The sequence below is a fragment of the Molossus molossus genome, unplaced genomic scaffold (genome assembly GCF_014108415.1).
Source record: "Molossus molossus isolate mMolMol1 unplaced genomic scaffold, mMolMol1.p scaffold_m16_p_3, whole genome shotgun sequence".
In the NCBI taxonomy this organism is placed as follows: Eukaryota; Metazoa; Chordata; class Mammalia; order Chiroptera; family Molossidae; genus Molossus; species Molossus molossus.
This window is the reverse complement of record NW_023425366.1, coordinates 112,749,280-112,768,990: the sequence shown is the minus strand read 5'-3', so window position 1 is coordinate 112,768,990 and position 19,711 is coordinate 112,749,280. Positions and strand designations below refer to the sequence as shown.

General features: G+C 39.9%; 1 protein-coding gene across 2 annotated transcripts in view; it reads right to left on the bottom strand.

The window, feature by feature from the left end:
• The window catches only part of GRIN2A (glutamate ionotropic receptor NMDA type subunit 2A), a 385,539-nt gene that overhangs the window by 67,668 nt on the left and 298,160 nt on the right, over positions 1–19,711 (bottom strand). For both annotated transcript variants that reach the window (XM_036279357.1, XM_036279358.1), the window contains 3 exons: positions 11,241–11,446; positions 5,302–5,470; positions 5,039–5,192 (listed from right to left, as the gene is read on the bottom strand). In XM_036279357.1, the coding sequence (XP_036135250.1) occupies positions 5,039–5,192; positions 5,302–5,470; positions 11,241–11,446 (529 nt within the window). The remainder of the gene's footprint in view (positions 1–5,038; positions 5,193–5,301; positions 5,471–11,240; positions 11,447–19,711) is intronic.

Genomic DNA, 19,711 nt, shown 5'->3' with positions numbered 1-19,711 from the left:
ATACTGGTGGCCATGTCTGCCACCACTGCTAACATTCTCCATCTCCCCTTCTGCTCCAGACAGATGAGATCTCTACATTTCAGAATCTTGTTGATGTTGGTGATGGGCTTAAATGCAATTGGAAAGTCATTTGAAGACATTCCCATGATAATTCAGTAAAAAAGAATCACTTAAGGAGAAGAGGGAATGAGGTAGTAGATGGATAGATGATTATTTCCCCCCAAAATAGTTTCCATCAGTTCATTTTCCTGTGGAGGTCACAAGAAGGCAGGCCAAGTCACAAGGTTCTAACTCTTAGGACACACTAAAATGGTTAGAGATATTATGTAATATAAATGAACATTTCTATTCAATCTAGTTCAAGATAGGAATGGAGCCATTTTATCTATGTATGACATAGATTTGCTAGAAAATCAACAGGGATTAAAATTTTAAAAATGAATATGCAGGGTGGGGCAAAACTAGGTTTACAGTTGTTCATATGGAAAATAATAGAGTACTTAATAAATGATAATACAAGAATAAACTTTGTGTTTCACATACTCACAACTGTAAACCTTTTTTTGGCCACACTATATCTCCACCTGAACGCATTATTGAAAAGAAACTGCCTGTGGACACCAATGAACTTATAATCTTTTTCATCATAAGCAAATATCTTCTGAGGGTAAAATGTAAGAAATCCAATAATACCTCTTGGACAGTAGACATTTTATTATTTTTAAATTATTTTTTCTGCTGGAGCTAGTCATAATCACAAAGAACTAGGCTGATAGCAGACCACCTTCTTACGAAAGTCTGAGATTACCTAATACAGCTAGAGGTCACCACAAATTCCCATTTAATGAGCTTAATATATAACAAGAAACTATATGTCTGAAGCTTTAACTGTACTGGATAATTTTAAAACTGGAAGGAATGCTTTGCAATACAGGTTTAAATTTTTTTTAATTTATTTATTAATTTTTAGAGAGAGAGAGAGAGAGAGAGAGAGAGAGAGAGAGAAACATCAATCTGTTGTTCCCCCCACCCATGCATTCCCTGGTTGACCCCTGCATCTGTTCCGATCGGGGACTGAACTCGAAACCCCTCCGCAGCAGGATGACGCTCCAATCAACCGAGCTACCTGGTCAAGGCTATGTTTAACTTTATGAGGATTGCCAAATTTTCCTATAGCGGCTGTACTATTTGCAATGCAGTTTTGAGAGTGCAAATATGTTAAAAAGCAACAGGTAACAACACAAATCACTTCACTTACATAATACAAGAGGAGCTTAAAGAAATCGATGAGACAACTGAAATTTAGTTTGAGTAATAAACAATACTATGTTTTTGAAATCATAGCAATTTGGTAATGAGGTGTATCCAAAAAGGGGTAGAAATAAATGAATAATTAAGAGATTAAAAATTACTTAATATATCACCCTGGCCAGATTGGCTCAGAAGTTAGAGCATTGGTCTGCAGACCAAAGAGTCTCAGGTTCAATTCCCAGTCAAGGGCACATACCTTGGTTGTGGGTTCGAACCCCAGCCCCAGTGGGAGGCAACCAATCAATGTGTCTCTGTCTCTTTCCTCCCTCCCTTCTACTCTATCTAAAAATAATCAATGGAAAAATATTTTCAAGTGAGGATTTAAAAAATTACTTAATATTCAAGAATAGAGATGTTAAATTAATTATCCAAGTTGGATATACTAATGGCATAGTGAGTCTTACCAGAGAATGATCACTGTGATGACCAAATGAACATGTACATTGCAAACATTTGGTAGTATGTGCTGTACACTGCACACATAAGAAATAGAATTAAATAGCTGTTTGATTCTATCGTTAAAGGCAGACTTGGTGGTGGGGGTGCTGCTCAGGGTCCTGAAAAAAGGCATCCTGGTTTTTAAAACATGCATACTATTGCTCTGATAATTTCCTTTTCTCTGCAGTTTGTGACATTATAAAAATATCAAGGGAAATCCTTACTGAATTTTTCTATTTACATGTCAGAATTTGTAAACCTGCAGTGGGCTTCGTTTGGCAGTTGATTCAGCCTAGTCACTAACTGGTCAGATTAGGTGGAAGCTGATCGAGTAACTAATGCCAGATGACTTCTAACTTGTAAGGGACATTTGACCCTTGACTTGTGAGCATGGGTCAAATAAAAGGATCCTTCTGCAGTATTCTGATTTTAGTAAGTTTAAATTATGGTCCTGTTAATGCCCTGAAGGATTGCTACTGTCAGACACCACACACACACACATACCACCACCACCACCACCACAACAACAACAACAACAACAATAAAACACATTAGAACAATGCTGAAGCCCTATCTATAATGTCTAAGGAATGACCCAGAAATATGTTTAGATAACTCTGGATTACATCCTCTACTGGCTTAAAACGGATTCAACATTTGTCCATGAGGCTCTTCAATCTATGAGACTCCGGGTCAGCATTTCTTTGGGTCAAAGAATCCAACCTGCTTAGAAAGTCTTTAGAATTTAATGAATGGAAATATTGCAAGAGACATCATCTCTGTCCTTGAAGAGTTGCTGGTTACATTTTTACACAAAAGCTCGAAGGCATTACCTGCAAGGGTTTCTGATGTGAGTTAATGGGGTTTGCGGAGGAGAGAGAATAGGAAATAATGAAGAGCCATGCAATCAGATTTTGAATGTTTTGGCTCTTCCAGACGACTGAGCCAGTCAATGGAAAAATGTAGCTTAGCACGGTTCATTATGACTTTGAAAACCTGCAGATAATGAGCATAAATAAAGGGGTGCATAGTCAATCGAATAGGAATATGATTTAGTGACTAGGAAAAATATTAAGCCTACTGTGTAAAAACAGCTTTGAAAACAGTTTCCTCTAGCTACAATTTGTTTTATTTTATTTTTAAAATACAGTTGGAAGAGTAGGGGAAAAAGGAAGTTTGGCTAAATTTAGCAAAAATACTTGACTTTTTATGGAAATGTTCTACTAATGCAGGTAAGATACAAATCTAGGGAATCTGGGTTGAGGCCAGATTCAATATCGGCGACCCATTTTTAAGAAACAGGCCAAATGATACTTTTTCTCTCTGATTGAACTGGGCAGAAAGTTCTCTCTACCTCAGTAAGGAGATATGTGGACAATTTGTAAAAAGAAAGATCTTTTTCATGAGTTCACTTCCTTTATGAACTTTCAGGGCCAAAGGTCCCTGTTAAAGGGTCTGATATAAAAGGGGGGGGGGCAACTAAGAGTGACTAATGAGTGAGAGTCTACCCAATAATTATTAAGATTCTGCATGTCACATTTATGCATCTGTGGGTTGCATATTTCATGCTATAATGAGGCTCCCTTTTTAAGACACAGGCATTTTTATCCATATCAGACAGAGGCACGAACGGAACATAATGAGGTGTGTATTTGTTAAGATCTACATTATGCCAACAAAGGTTATGACATTTGAAGCAACGGATGCAAAATTGTAATCCAGCGAGTGGGAAAGATTTCAACAGCTTAAGTGGATTATCAAAAACGAAAATAATAAATCCATGTTTCTGTGGATAAGACAGTATCCAAAATCCTGTTCGGAAACATTTTATTCAAGAAAATAAAGTATTAAAAGTTTCACTGGATGTTGAATAATGACATTACAAGTAAATGAAGACAGTGTAGAAATAAATTGGAGTTGGTGTCCATAAATTGGCTCTAGTCTGCAGTTTTAATAGGCAAAGGTATTTTGTTGTCTATTTTTTTTTTTTTTTTGTCTTCTGAAAAATGTAATAAAATTAGTTGACCTTAATCTAACTGTTTTCCCCCTCATAGAGTTTTCTTGTAGGCATCAATGTTCATCTTAACCTTCCCAAATTTGGGACACCACCACTAATAGGGGAATGTCAAGGGAAAGTTAATCTGAATTCCATGTCTTCAAGGTAGCCACTATCAAAGAATATTTATGCTAACCAAACACTCAACTCAACATTTTTCTTTAAATAAAAAAATAAATAATGCATGGCTCTGTTCCATGCAGTTTCAAATTCTCTAGCCAGGCTAACCAACGCATACATACTTATAGTGCTTAAAAAAAGAAAAAAAAAAGAAAGAAAGAAACAAAAAAATCCCTGGCCAGTTTGGCTCAGTGGTAAAGCATCGGCCCGCAGATGAATGAGTCTCAGGTTTGATTCCAGCCAAGGGCATGTATCTCGGTTGTGGTTCATCCCCAGCCCTGGTTGGGGTCATTTGGGAGGCAACCAGTCAATGTGTCTCTCTCACACTGATGTTTCTTTCTCTCTCTCCCTTTCTCTCCCTCTCTCTCTATCTGAAGATAAATAAAAAAATATCCTTGGGTGAAGATTTAAAAAACAACAACAATAAAAAACAAAACAAACAAAAAAAGAACACCCAAAACTGAGGACAGAAAACACAAATCTACTTTGCCCTAAAACAATTTTATATAAAAGCTGAAATTTATAAAATAGTTAAAAGGAGCATAAAAAGAACGGCCTCCTTCATAAGGCATTCAGCTTAAAGGATAGTCACATTTAAAATATGACTGTTAATTTTAAATCCGTGTTTATTCTTCAGACTACTTCCATTTTGTTTATTTAGAGTACTGGTATAAATCACTGTAGTCACTGTTATTTCACTCTTATATCCAGTAAATAAGTGACTGGCATTCTAGTGAGGGATGGAGGATGGAGATGTGGATGCTCAATAACAGTTTATAGGCTTGTTTAAATGAACTATGCACAGACAGGTTTATTTTTTAAATGCCTTCAAGACACTAAGAAATATGTCTACTAGTCTACACTCTACACAATCAAGACCAGCGTCTAAATATGTGATTGTGTGTTCAGCAGATTTTTCCAAGTTAAAGATAAATGAAAGATGTTAATTTTCATTTGTGAATTTGGATCATCGAAATGTAACATGCTCTGGAATGTTGATGGGGTTAAACTAGATCTGAACCAGCTCCTACATGGCTCTGTCCTTTAGGCAAACAAGACAAAAGAGCCAAAATTCATTGTGGGGAAGTAGTAGAGACTATGAAGTTCAGATACCTAGAAAAGCAGAAGGTGACACAGTGCCATTGCTTCTTGAAACCATGACACTGATTCCCGTCTCCACAAAGGGTACTGAGAAGTCCACCACTTCAGAACGTTCCTCATTGATGGTGAGTGAGCCGACCGCCATGACTGCCCGCTGGTTGACCACCTGGAAGCAAGTAGAAAAAGCACAATCCCTTTATTTATCTGCTCCGCCACCCCGAGGACCTCAGGCCCTAAGTCTGAATGAGAGCCCGTGGGATGAAAAGGTATCTTACTTCACCAATCATTCCATTCCACACATTGTTGACTTTTTTGCCATGCTTCCCATTCGTCACCAGGTAAAGGTCATAGGTAAACTTCACAGTTCTGGACAACTTCTTTAGGATATCAATGCAGAAGCCCTTGCAGCATTTTTTAACATTCTTCCCCTCATTGGTTGAATTACTGTAGAAAAAAATTCCAAGACCACAGACAATTAGTACTGGAAAATTTGTTCACAATCATTTGCTATGCTCTTCTGCTATTGTTCACCTGGGAAATTGCGGCTCAGAATGAGAAAGCCGCTCTTCCAAGGACATGCAGTGAGTTTATGACAGCAAAAGTGGAAAGTGCTCTTAATTATGAGATAATCATGACAACGGCTAACATTTATTGAGTAATTACTATTGGCTATGCACTGTGCTAAATGCTTTGTACTAATTATTGGATTAATCTCCATGACATTTCTCTTAATTAGGTCGTATTTGTATCCCCATTATACAGTAAGAATTACTGCCTCTTATTTTTAAAAGTTTATCACACATACAACCACTTTCAACCAGAGTATAGTCATCTGATCTAAACTGTATTATAAAAACTTACTGGAAAATGGAAGAGGATGTCAAATTCGCAGGTGAGGGGAATTTTGCTGTATCCTATCATTGCAGATAGAGGTTTGCAACCAGAGGGACAAAGTCAGGGTGACTGGCTCAGGAAAAAAGGCACTTTCCTTACTAAGAAAAAACAACTCAGCTAGGAATCAGGAGACTGGAGGTTTACCTCCTGTCTGAGTCCATAGATTTTATGCTCATGATTGAGTTATCAGTCAAATGAGGGCTCTTTCATTCATAATATTTTTTCTCCCTACCTATGTGGTAAGAAGTGTAAAAGGTGACACCATTAAATAGCAAATGTCCTTGATCATAGAAAAAGTCCTGTGAAAACAGAGTATTTTAAAAGCTGTCTTAAAAGCTATCATAATCTACCAAGGTTACATTCAATGTTTTGTGCCAGCCACTTCACTTTATTTACCAGACCAAGTCATATTCAAAGGACACGCACAAAAATCAGAAATACCTTTAAAGAAGAAGGAAGCAGGGGCCTTGAAAATTGATACTCAAACTTAGACAACTCATGCAGGAAGATTGCGACCTCTCTGGGCAACACACTTGATTCTGCCTTGCAACTGGGGATTCTATTAGCTCAGCTCTCTGCCTTTGAGTCATGCATATCATGAGATATGTGCTCTGCTTGAATATTCCATTGTTGGCACCTCTGCACATTGAACTAAGCACTGAAATGTTGTTTACCGAAATCCTACATCATAATAAGAAAATACCTACGTTTCCAAATCAAATGAACAAGTAGGTTACATAGTAATACATATAGAATGATCATAGCTATATAAAAAAAGATGAGCTTAGAAAACATCTGAATGGAAAAACAATGAAGTATGAGGCATAGCTATTTTTGAATGGTGAGAAATGTCTGTTTTTCCTTTTCATATTTTTAATACCCCCCCCAATCTGTAGAGTACATACTACATATATAATTGGATACACACAAACATCAAGCACAATTGATGTAGATTTATATCTAGACCCATGAATATAAATAGATTTGATAATATAACTTTGAGTAATAAAAGTGGGTTGCAAAATGAAATATTTATTTCAATGTTTTCCTTATCTCAGGATCACAGACCATCTATTCTGAATCGCTGTCTTCACCATTGCTTCCTTCCTATCCTGTCCCTAATCTCCGCTCAACAAACTTGCTTCTGACAGCCAGGACCACCATGGAGACTTTATTTCTAGCCCAGAATCTGGAGAACCTCCTCTGACCCTGCCACCCTCAGCTTAGGGGTCATGAGAGGCCACATCTGTATACATTTACATAGGATCATTGGTGGACTCAACTCCACAGCGTAACAGGAAGCAAGTACCGTCCCTATCCCCTCCAATTTCCCAGAGCAGAAGGGGTCAGGCTGGAATTACAACTGCTATAAGTATATTAAATTAATGGCATGTCCAACTATGATTTCTTTCATGGTATCTGTGACTCTGAAAAATGTGTCACAGTCAAATTCTCTTTCTTCTCAGCCTCTATAGGCTGTGCATCGATGCCGCTTCTCCACGTCTTCCCATTTGTGTCTCCCCCACTCTCTGCTGCTTGGCTTCTTTTAAAATAGTTTTTTCCTTCCCCTAGTCAAGATTCCTGGAAGAGTTTGAACAAGAGTGACAAATGCCCAGGTTACAGGCATATAATGACCTATATGATTCTTTGGCTTCACTGGGCACCTCAATTAGTATATTAGTTAATTATCCTCCCATGTCCCGCGATACTAAGTTATTTCTAGATACCAAGTTATTAATGCATCTTCACTCAACAAATACCCACTCAGTACCAACTCAGTGCAAGATGGAGAGAACTAGGTCCTGGGGACACAGGATGAAGAAGACATGTAGCAAATGCAATAGTTGAATTTACCATGGGAGTTATGGAAACACAACCAACTTGGAATGGGGAACATGGAGTTGGTTCCTATCATAGACTCTGTGTGTGAGTGTGTGTGTGTGTGTGTGTGGGGGGGTGACTTAACTAAAAAGATGTCTGAGAAACGGTGCCCATGTACTCTCACTTAGCTCTCTCCCATCGCCCAAAATAAAGGGTGACTCATACAAACAAATATAGAAAAGAGGATCCAAGAAATTCAATTCTTTGGTCCTACAGTTTCCCAGTGTGGCCAGTGGATACAAGCATGGCCATGCCAGGGAGACAGCGCTGCTTTCAGAGCCTGGGTCTGCTGCTAACAACCACGAGCACTCAATTGAGTCTCCCTGTTCAACAGCCCCAGTTTGCTCATTTGTAAGTTGAGAAGGCTGATCCTTGCCTTGCAGGATAGTTGAGGAGGTAAAATGAAATATCGGAAGCACTTCTCACATAAGCACTTAAAATTATATGTCCTCTCTTCTCACCAACGATTTAACAGTTTGGGGGATTCATTGAGAGTATGGCCATTTCTCTCTACATAGAAGGCCAGATCATTTTTCTTTAACAAATTTCAAGTCTTAACATTCAAGTAGTAGGCTAGAAGAAAAGTTTGATTTCTCAGCTCATTCCCTGTTACATGTGGTTTTTAGAAGATTTACGTATGCCCTCAAGACCCCACCATTTACCAGAAGAGAGAGACAAAGGGTTTTCTCTGGGAGAACATCATCAAGAAAGCAAATACAATCATGTTATCTAATGGGAATCCTTTTTGGAAGCAATTGGCCTGCTTCAAAGACATTACCTTTAAGAAATTCAATTGATCCCTTTTGTGTTAATGTTGGGATTAGTGGATCCTAGTAATTTTCTTTGCTCTTGGGTAAAATAAAGACTAACACCACTTAGATACACAGTGAACTTCTTTATGTGCCCAAGTGGGAAAAGAAAATCTGCAAGCCATCACCTCTCACAGGAACAAAAAATGTGAATTTCAACGTGTTCATCTTATATTTATATTCTTCAAAGTCAATTCTTTCAAAGAGAGTAATTTATTTGGGGGTTCATTTTCTCTATACAAGTGTGACTCAGGACTTGGTGACCTATTGTTTTCAGTTCCAAGGCTTCTGATTTTAAAACTTTAAACCCTATTATTAATTGTGAAGTATAAGAGGTCCTACTTATCGGCCATATTGAAATAGAAAAGGCAGTGTTATCAAAAGGGAAGTGCCCCACTGAGCTTACATTCTTTGCTTCATGCCAGCCACTCCACTTTCTTCATCTGACTAAGTTCTGCTCAGAGAACACCCACCCAGTGTTTCCCCTGCTCATCACTTCCATCTGTTTCCCAAACTCGTCAATCTCTTTCCTGCCTCAGGGCCTTTGCACCTGCTGTTCCCTCTTCCTGGAAGGCACTTCCCCCAGTTCTTCCTGTGTTTGGCTCCTTCTCATCCTTTATTTGTCACCTTAATTCTTACCTATGTGAACTAAAGAAAGGAGCCCAGGTACCTTAAGATACCCTCTTATCACATCACCTGCTTTAGCATCCTTCACAAGGTTTATCATAACATCAACATCGAGCCACCCTGGTCCCTTATTGGGTGAGGTTTTTTTTTCCACCTGTGTAGGCTCCATGACTTCAAGATTTTTGTCTTTTGTCTTCCCTGTTCATTGATGTATCCCCTGTGCCCAGAACTTTGCCTTACTCATAAACTGTGCTTAATATGTATTTATTTATTGATCAATTCATTCAAAATTTCAACTCCAAAGAGGCTGACAAGTCCAAAAAGGCTGATCATTATTTGTTGAATAATCTACTCAGAATTCCAACTCTAAAGTGGCTGCATATTGATAACAAATTTTTCTCCAAACCAAAATGTGCCTTCAAAATATATTTAGCCATCATATTTTTAAAAAATTATTTTTATCCCAAGAGCTGAGCTCTGGGGATTTGCATCTTGTATAATAACCTAGGTTGGAATTTGGAATGTGCAAGGAAAGTATCATTTTACTCATCTGTTCAAGCATCATCAATATCAGTATGTCATGTTCTGTGCTTGTCACTGGGGGTACCAAGATTTATAAGTCATATTCCCTATATTTAGGCAGCTAAAAATCCAAGGGGAAATACAGACAAACTATAAGCCACAAAAATGGTGACAAAGAGAGAGATAGAGTGGTAGGGACCGGATGTTAGTGTCCAGTCAAATTCATATGTTGAAACCTAATTCCCAAATGTGATGGTATTGGGAGGAGGGGACCTTGAAGGTAATTTGGTCATGAAGGTGGGGCTCTCATAAATGGATTTAGTGTCTTTATAAGAAGAGACATGAGAGCGTGCTTCCTCTCGCTCTGCCACGTAGGAAAGGACACTAAGCAGAGGGCCCCCATCAGACACTAAATCTGCCAGCACCTTGGTCGTGGGTCTCCAGCCCCCAGACCTGTGAGAAATACATGACTGTTTTCAGGTCACATGGTCTATGACAATTTGTTATAGCAGCCTGAACTGACTAAGACACAGAGACATATTCAGAATACTGCGGAAGTAGGGAGAACCAGTCCAACTTGGGGATGGAGTAGTTAAGGCTTAAAGACAAGCAAGAATTAGCCAGGTGAAAGGGAGCAATCAGAAAATATTCAGAAAAAAAGGAGCTTTCCATCCAACAATAGGCCTTTTCCTTTGGTGAATCCCCTACAAGGGTGGTATTTTTGTTTGTGTTTGCATTAGCAAAGACTATAATCGGGGCCTTGGACTTGGCTATGAAGTCTTACACTTCTCCAAAAGGTTTATATGTTAGGGAGAAGCCTTCACCAGAGGCTCTGATAAAAACAATCAATTCTTTCTTTAATTGTAATAAAAGAGGCAATGACATAGATGCTTGCTTGCTTGCTTGCTATTGCCGAGCTAGGAAACTGCCAGGAACTCAGGCCTTGATCACATCAGAAAGTCGTTTGTAAGGTATATGTTGACCCCCAAATGGAGAAAAGTTTTGGAAAGTTTGGATCTAGGAAATATAGAAGAGATGGAAGGAAGGGGAAGGTGTGGGGTTGGGGGACGGGGTCGCCAGAAAAAGACAAATAAGTTAATTGTTTAAGGACAGAATGAAAGAGAGGGTTGATTCCGCATCATGGCTAAGAACAAGGACCAGCGTTTGAGTCCTGCCTCTTCCTTTGCTAGCTGAATGGCTTTAAACGTGTTTCTTAATTTTTTCATAACTTCGTTTTTGTCATGTCTAAAATGGCAAGACCACTTACCTTGTATTGCTGTTGTTGAAATTAAATAATGCAAACCACCTGGAGTAGTTCCCGTTTAAGTCTTTTAAAAACATCCATTATTATACCATACTTATTGCAACAGGGCATCCTTTATAATACACTGTATTATTTTATAGAGTTTGGTATTATTATCGATGATATGTGAAATTTTAAAGGAATGGGAACATTCTACTCCACAGCGTCCACAACTCACTTGATTTTGATGAATTTCCGACACGGTACAGTGTTCCTCACACACGACTCGGTCAGTGGGTCTATGTCTTCCACGATGACAAAGGGGGCCTCCTCTAGGGTGACAATGCTCAGATGGTTGTCGTCCGGCTCACAGTCTGAGAAGGACTTGTACCTTGGCCACACGGCATGCCTCAGGCTCAGGGTCTGGTTCTCCCACTTGCCCACCTGCATCATGAAGACAAAGACAGGCTATGCTTTCTTACACAATGGCCTTCCAGAAAGGCAACTATTTCCCCATAAGAGGAACAGGAGAAGAATACACCCATCTTAAGGTTTTTTCTGCTACCTGCATCAATACACATATCTGCTTACATACTAAGAAAAATGAAGACAGGGTGAGCAGAATATTGGGCATGGACTTGCCCCAGACTAATGAGATCATAGGGGTTTTGCCTAAGCAATAATGCCTTTAGAGCTCCCTAGGTGATTCCCAAGTCCTGCCAGAGTTCAGGATCACTGATGTCATGGAAACAGCATGGATTTTTAGAACCAGAGAGATCTGGCCTTGAATCCCCGACTCTCCCGCTTATTAGCTGTACAACCCTAGGCAAGCTCTTAACCACTATGAGCGTCTGTTTCTCATCTGTAAATAGGCACAATTCCACCTACTTTATAAGGATGTTGTGGAAATCATTATTTTTAAAGTTTTTATTTACTGATTTTTATTTACTTTTATTTATGAGAGAGAGAGAAAGAGAGAGAGAGAGAGTGAGAGAGAGAGAGAGAGAGAGAAACATAGATTTGTTGTTCCACTTATTTATGTGTTCACTGGTTCATTCTTGTATGTGCCCTGATCGAGGATTGAACCTGAAATCTTGGCGTATGGGGATGATGGTCTAACCAACTCAGCTACCTGACCAGGGCAGGATGTTGTGGGAATTAAATGTGACAATTTATGAAAAGCATGCAGCACAGTGCCTGGCACAGAGGAGGGCCACATGCTTTTCCTTTTAAGCACAGAAGAGAGACAATGAAAAGGAGAAAGATTATTTTTAAAGTGCTATAAAGCCCTGGCCGGTTTGGCTCAGCCATTAGAGCATCAGCCCGCGGACCAGAGAGTCCTGGGTGCAGTTCCCGCTAAGGGCGCGTACCTTGGTTATAGTTTGTCCCTGGCCCCAGCTGGGGCCATGTGGGTGGTGACCAGTAGATGTGTCTCTCTCACGTCGATGTTTCTCTCTCTTTTCCTTCCTCTCTCCCTCCCACTCTACCTGAAGATAAATGCAAACATGTCCTCACATGAGGATAAAAAATAAAAGTACTATAAAAATAAAAAGAGGAACAGGGAGAGGAGGAAGTGGAGGGCAGATTAGGGGGAGAGACAACACAAGGGGGACAGAGCAGGTGAGGAAACAGAAGCATCACTTCAAGCTCAGATATGGTTCTACTAAAGTTGCAAATGAGGCGAACTTTTCTCAATCCAGCAGAGTGGAGACTTCTGCTTAGTATACATCAAGACCTGTCAAAACAGAATCGATGTGTTCCCTCTGAGCAGCAGTTGGCATCTTAGTGAAATCAAATTAAAGTCTGTATGTTTTGAACCTTAATTTTATTTGACAGCTTGTTGGCACTGTTCACGTGCACATGGGAGAAAGCTGCCCCCAGCATTGCACTTTCTTCTCCCCTCCGTCTTTCCCCCTCCTTCTCCCACGTGTAATTGCTCGACACCACAGGTCAGCTCTTTATTTGTAATACCAGTCTCAAGGAAAACGCCTCGTCTAAAACACTAAGTGCCAAATCCAGGCTCGTCTGTGTTGACACGACCCACTCACCTCTTCACCTGGAAGGTTGGTGTCACCAGAAATGAATCTCAGGCCCTTAAAGAGAATTCAGACTCTGGGCACCAGGAGAGGTGAAGGGTGTGTGGAGAGAAGGCAGTCAGTGCTCTCTAAGATGACCTCATCATTTGAACTGGAAAATTTTTGCTTCTTGTAGAGAAATATCCTGTGTAGCCAATTTGAAAAAATTGTTCAGCTTCACTGATACCTTACTTTTTAAGATAGGAAGAGGAGAATAATTTGGTCAAACAAACAGGTTCATCTACCTGTCCTGTGATATGTAACACAAGCTGGAGAGAACGTTGACCCCTCAAATTCTTCATTCGTTCAACATGGATTTATTGAACATCAGCAATACCAGCTATGAGCTGGCACCAGCCTGGCAACGCTGATGGATACAAACAGAATGACTCCTGCCTTCTTGGAACTGTCAGTTGGCTGTGGGTCTAAGATCAAACCAATAATAAATATGCATAGATAAAGACATATCCAAGTTTTTCTTTTGGGACATATTATACCAGTTCCCCTCATGTTTTCCCCCCAGAGGCTGGGTAGTTCAGTGGGTAAAAGAATGGCTTTTGGAGTCAAACAGAGCTAAGTGTTAATCTTGGCTTCACTAATTAGCTGAGTGGCCTTAACCTCTCTGAGATTCACTTTCTCTATCTGTAAAATGAGGATAACAACAGGATACACCTTTCAGGACTATAGTGAGATTTGAATGAGCCAAAAATATACAAGAAGCATTGAGCTTAGAGCTTAGCATGTAGCATACATGGTAGCTGTTATTATTTTATTTTTGTTGTAGTAGGCATTTAAGATGTAGTTCAAGTATCACATAATCTTTAAAGGCATCCCTGTCTTCCCTAGTAATCTAGAACTTTGCACCTATCTCCACCATACCATTTGATGCTATAATTGTAACAATGTCATTTTTGAACACTTCTAAGGCAGGAAATATGCCAATATCACCGCTTAGTTTAATCCCTCAAAATCCTACATGGTAAAGATTATTATTCCAACTTCACAAGTCAGAACACTAAAGCACAGAGAGGTTATGTGACCTGCCCAAACACACACAGCTAGTGACTGGTGGAATCAGAGTTATAGCATGGGGCTGTCTGAATCCAAAGGTGTTTTCCTACTAGTGCTTCTATTAATTAATCTGCACTAATCATGTTATAGCTCCAAGACCCTTTCTTCCTTCAGAGACAATCCCCAAAGTCCCAAGAACACATAAATAGAGGCAAAGACTGTGTTGGTAGCTGATCTGTGGTGATGTCCTTGACCACATTACATACCCTACACAGTGGGAGGCAGGCAAAAGTTTCAGCCCAAGACTGACTCATGGAGAAAGAGGTTGCAAAGGTTTATGAGTTCCCAGAGTGCAATAATTCCCTAAATCTCCTCTCTCTCCCTTCCCAGCATGTCTAAGTAAACACCCATGGGTTGGCCAATGAGGGTGGAAGCGAGTGGGTGGGTAGAAAATCTTGATCAGGAGCTGAAGTTGCCATGTAAACAATACCCTAGATCCAAGAGCTCTTACCTACTTCTCTCGGTCTGACAGGCTCCTCTGATAGGCTCCTATTTCAAACACCAAATATCCCAACTGCAGGATTTTATATACCAGATGAGAAGAACAGACATCTTTCACTTTCCCCTCCTATATCTTTATTTCAAGGGACTATAAATGAGTCCAGTGTTTATAGACAGGTTTAACAGAAATTCATTCACTCCATGTTTACTGAGGGGCTACTAGGTGCCAAGAACTGTGTTAGACACTAAGGATAGTGTAGAGAAAACAACAAATTACTTGCATGGAATTTTTATGCTAACTGGGAAGACATACACGGGTGATTATTTGACAAAAGTATACATCGTGCAAACCAGGAGGAAGGAAAAAAAGTGGGTCTGCAAAAGGGAAGAAGGGAAAAGAGATCACAGAAGGCTTCCCAGAGGCAGTGACATGTAAACTCAGAATGCAAATCTAAGCTGAGTGGGTGGGAATAGGAGGGAGTGGAGGAAGAGAGAGTACTCCAAGAAGGCAGGGGCTAGAACAAAGCCTTGTAGGTCCTGTTAAGGAGGTGAAATTTACCCTAAGAGTTAATATAGTCTGTTAGCCAAAATGGGACATGATGTATGGGAGTCATCATGAACATATTTCTGTATATTACAAGCCCAAAAGTGAAGGTTTTTTGCTCCCTCAATTCATTTTTTTTTTTATTATGAAAACACTTTAACTCATACAAAAGTAGAATAGAATAAATCTTCATATTCCCATTATTTATTTCATTAATTACTAACTCATCGTCAGTCTTGTTTCACTTATACCCTGCCCACGTCTCCTGTGCTATATTGAAAAAAAACCCTAGCCATCATGTCATTTATTTCACAAATCCTTACTTTGATTTAAATATCTAATCTCCATTCACTTAATAATAGTATACCTCAACAATCTATGTGTTTGTTTGTTTCACTCATTAGATTATGATTCCTCAGTCTAGCAGATATCTTTAAAAATTATTTTAATATTTTTTCTTTACTGATTTTAGAGAGAGAGTAAGAGAGAGGGAGAGACCATCAATTGGCCATCTCCTGCCTGCCCCCTTCTGGGCATTGGCCCCACAAACTGGGCATCTGCTCTGACTAGGAATCAAACCAGCGACCTCTTGGTACATGGGTCGACACTCAACCACTGAGCCACACTGGCCAGGCTAGCAGAGATTTTCTATATATAGTGATTGATGTCTATGTCCCCCTAGCTTCCTGGGTAGTTATTGATGGAAATGAATGAACATATAGTCCGAATTTTTTAAAATGCCATGAGTCAGAAAATGCTAGCAGATTGATCAGTGTGTCCTTATGTGCTTCAGCTGTGGAATCTTGCACCTGAAGGAATGATCTTAGTTGAGTTCATGGGAATTTTCCCTGGGACTTTTACTGGGACTATTGAGATAGACATGGGCACAGAAGAACCAATCAGAGATCAAATGTGGAGCTAAGAATTAGAGAGAGGAGAGCAATCAAGTCATGCTGGCATTACTTAAGCTCTTAAAACAATAGAAGTTGACATTCACTGGGTCCTTATGTATTAGGCACCATCCTTAGCACTATTTTCTTATAAACATTTTATACACAAGAAAAAGGTGAGGGCAGATGATTTTTATCTCTATCATAAATTTTTTTGTACTTAAAAACAGTCCCAAATTCACCCAAATAGACTGTGTGAAAGAAGAAAAAAATCTTTACTGTCAAAACAAACTGTATTTTGGTGATAAACCTTTGAGTGTTTTCGGCCAGTATACTTAAGTTTTGAGGACAAAGAGAAATGACTGACCTCTGATGGAGGAAAGAAATATGCAAAGGAGAAATTAACTTTGTAATGATTTTTTAAATCAATTTTTATTAATAGAATGTAAATATAGTGCTTTTAGAAAGAGAATTGCTCTTTAGATCCTATGAAGTGTTTCGTGAAAGGGCAGTGATTACTTCTTGAGATGTTCAGCCAATACTTTCTCAGAGCAGAGGTAATTTCATCTCCAGAAACTGTCTCTTAAGTTGACACTTACCCCTTCGTGTCTGGATACATTTAGAGATATGTCACAGAGGCTGCAAGAGGCTGGAAGAAATTAGGTTAATAGATTTGCGTGGCTCTCCTTTCAAAGAGATATGAGTGTTTGATCTTATTTGATCTATTCATGAAATGCTTACAAGAGACTATTAAAATCATCTCATTACTGATCTCCTGGTCTCCCAAGCCACCTCCTAAAAACATGTATTAAATACCAAAATCACAGATCTACCTCTACTCAAAGTCTTCCAGACAAAATCAAATCCAGGCTCCCTTTTATATTAAAGGACCCTACAACTAACCTCATTACACCTCACATCTCTCTATCACTTTCTCGGTCTTTTTCTCTCTCTTGTACATCCTATACATACTCTCACACTAAATCATGTGCACCTTCAAAAACCCCCCCACACCTACACATACTCACTATGTACATGTATACCTATATATGTGCATGCATGTATATGTGTGTATGTATGTCACATACCTAGACATTATGCTTAAACCTATTCACACACACCTATATACATACACTAATACCTATCCAAACTCACAATACAAATATATATACACTCATACTCCCCCCACACACAACTACATATACACACATACCTAGCACACACATGAACTTACACTTGTACACATACACACACACTACTAAGCTACAATGATGCATCTAGTTTTCACTTCTCACCCACACACCCTGAACAACACTCACTTCCCTGCTTTGCCTGCACTATTTCTTCTTCCCAAAATTCTTCACTTTATCCTCTCCACAGATTGAAACCCTACCCATTCTTTCCAGGTCCAGCTCAAATGTGACTTGTCCCATGGAGTCTAATTCTCCACCTGGATTTCACTTTGCATTTTCTGTGCCTCCAGAAGATTTTCTTTTTCCCTTGAATTCTCTCACTTGCTCATTCACACACTCAACACGCATGTGTCCGGTGCTTTACCTCGTGCCAGGCACTGCAGGAGGATCTGGGGCTACAACTGCAAACAATTCAGGCCTGGTCCTCACCCCCAGTTTCCAGTGTAGATAGAGAGAAGTCAAAGCTCACTGGGAATACAGTGAGACGACCACTGTGCTGGGGTGAGCACAGGATGCTACTGAAGCAGCTTCCTGCTCTGGAAGGAACCAAAGATGCTTCTTGTAGGAAGTGGCTTCCATCTAAGAGCCAGACCCGTAGAGTTGGGGTGTGGCTAGTTAAATGTTCTATCTTTATTCTCCGGAAAACTGAAGGGTGGAAAGGGGCAGGGGTGGGGATGACGGAAGACTTTTAATCAGGGGAGGGATACATCAATCTGATGTATTAGAATACTTCTTCCCAATGCAGTTCAGAAAAAGGGCTTGTGGGTAAAAAAAACTGTGAATGCAGAGAGATGGGTTAGGAGGCAGTTGCGTTAATCTGGACCAGCCTGACATAGGGCCACATTGGTGAGGCCGGCATGACTCACGAGATCTCAAAGCGGTAGAGTCTACAGAACTTGGAGACCAATTGTATAATTGTATGGAAGCGGGGGACGATGACCCAGGTTTCGTTGAATTATACTTCTGTTTGTTATCCAGCCTAGCCAGGCTTCCACAACTATGTGACCCATATCAGATGTACTATAGCGTTAACACGCAAGCTAGTTCAATAAATATTTGTTGCTACATTGAACTCGACTCAGACTGCAGCATACCATCATTTTTTACTTGGAATCCAAAGTTAAAAGAGGAAAATGACCTGTTTACTCAGCTCCTCTCCTTGGAGACAAGACAACAGGGATTGCTAAATTAAAAATTGTAAAGGAAATGTATTAAAACTGATGATGGAAGCAGAGTGCACACTGCCTATGTTCCAGCTTGACCGGCCCCAGTTAGCTTAGGGGGTGATTTCATAACCAAGGTGGAAACCGGCCTTAAAACAAATGCTGTGTGTGTGTATAACACTGGGAAACATCTCACTTTGGATAATAAGCAGTGATTTACTCCCAAGTTGGAGAAAATGAGTAATTAACTCTTCAGGAAGATTTAAGGAGAAAAACAAGGCAAGCAGGAGGCCAGTTTCTCGCCATCTGAAATATAAAGTCTTCCGAAGGACATGAGATAAATGGCCATGAAGGAAATTTAAAATGATGTAATCTTTGTATTTAGCCTAACTAGCGTCATCGATTAACATCAATTCCATACCTCTGCATGCAAATCTAGCACATAAGCAAGCTGAGAGCAGGTTTACATGTGCGTACTTATGTGTCTTGGGGTGCTGCTTGAAAACAGACAGATTTCAATTTGATTGATCTGGAAACAACAACACAGATGTATGAACCACATCTTGATATTAAGTTGAAATATGCTCTATTTGGAGTACTTTGCAGTTGAGTCTAGTTATTATTATTATTTTTAAACCACATTCAAGCCAAATTTCATTCAAAACAGCCTGAGTCTTCTGAAACCAAATTTCTCATTGGAACCCAGTTTTCCCCTTCATGGTATATTCAGTTTCTTCTACAAAGAAACTGCTGGCCCAGCCAGTGTGGCTCAGTGGTTGAGCATTGACCCATGCACCAAGAGGTCGCCGGTTCGATTCCCAGTCAGGACACATGCCCAGGTTGTGGGCCTGATCCCCAGTGGGGGGCATGCAGGAGGCGGCCAATCGATGTTCTCTCTCATTGATGTTTTTATCTCTCTCTCCCTCTCCCTTCGTCTCTCTCTAAACTCAATAAAGAAAAAAAATTATTTTAAAGAAAAAGAAACTGCTGCCATGGCCAGTGTGGCTCAGTTGGATGAGTGTTGTCCCATATCAAAAGGTCACTGGTTTGATTCCTGGTCCTGCATATACCCCGGCTGTGGGTTTGATCCCCAGTGGTCAGGGTGTGTGATAGATGTTTCTCTCTCTCTCTCCCCATCTCCCTTCCTCTCACTCTCCCCATCTCCCTTCCTCTCTCTCTAAAATCAATAAAAAAAAACATATTTTTAGCCCTGGCCGGTTTGGCTCAGCAGTTAGAGCATCGGCCTGTGGTCTGAGAGACCCGGGTTCGGTTCCCGCTAAGGGCATGTATATTGGTTGCAGTTTGTCCCCGGCCCTGGTTGGTCGTGTGGGT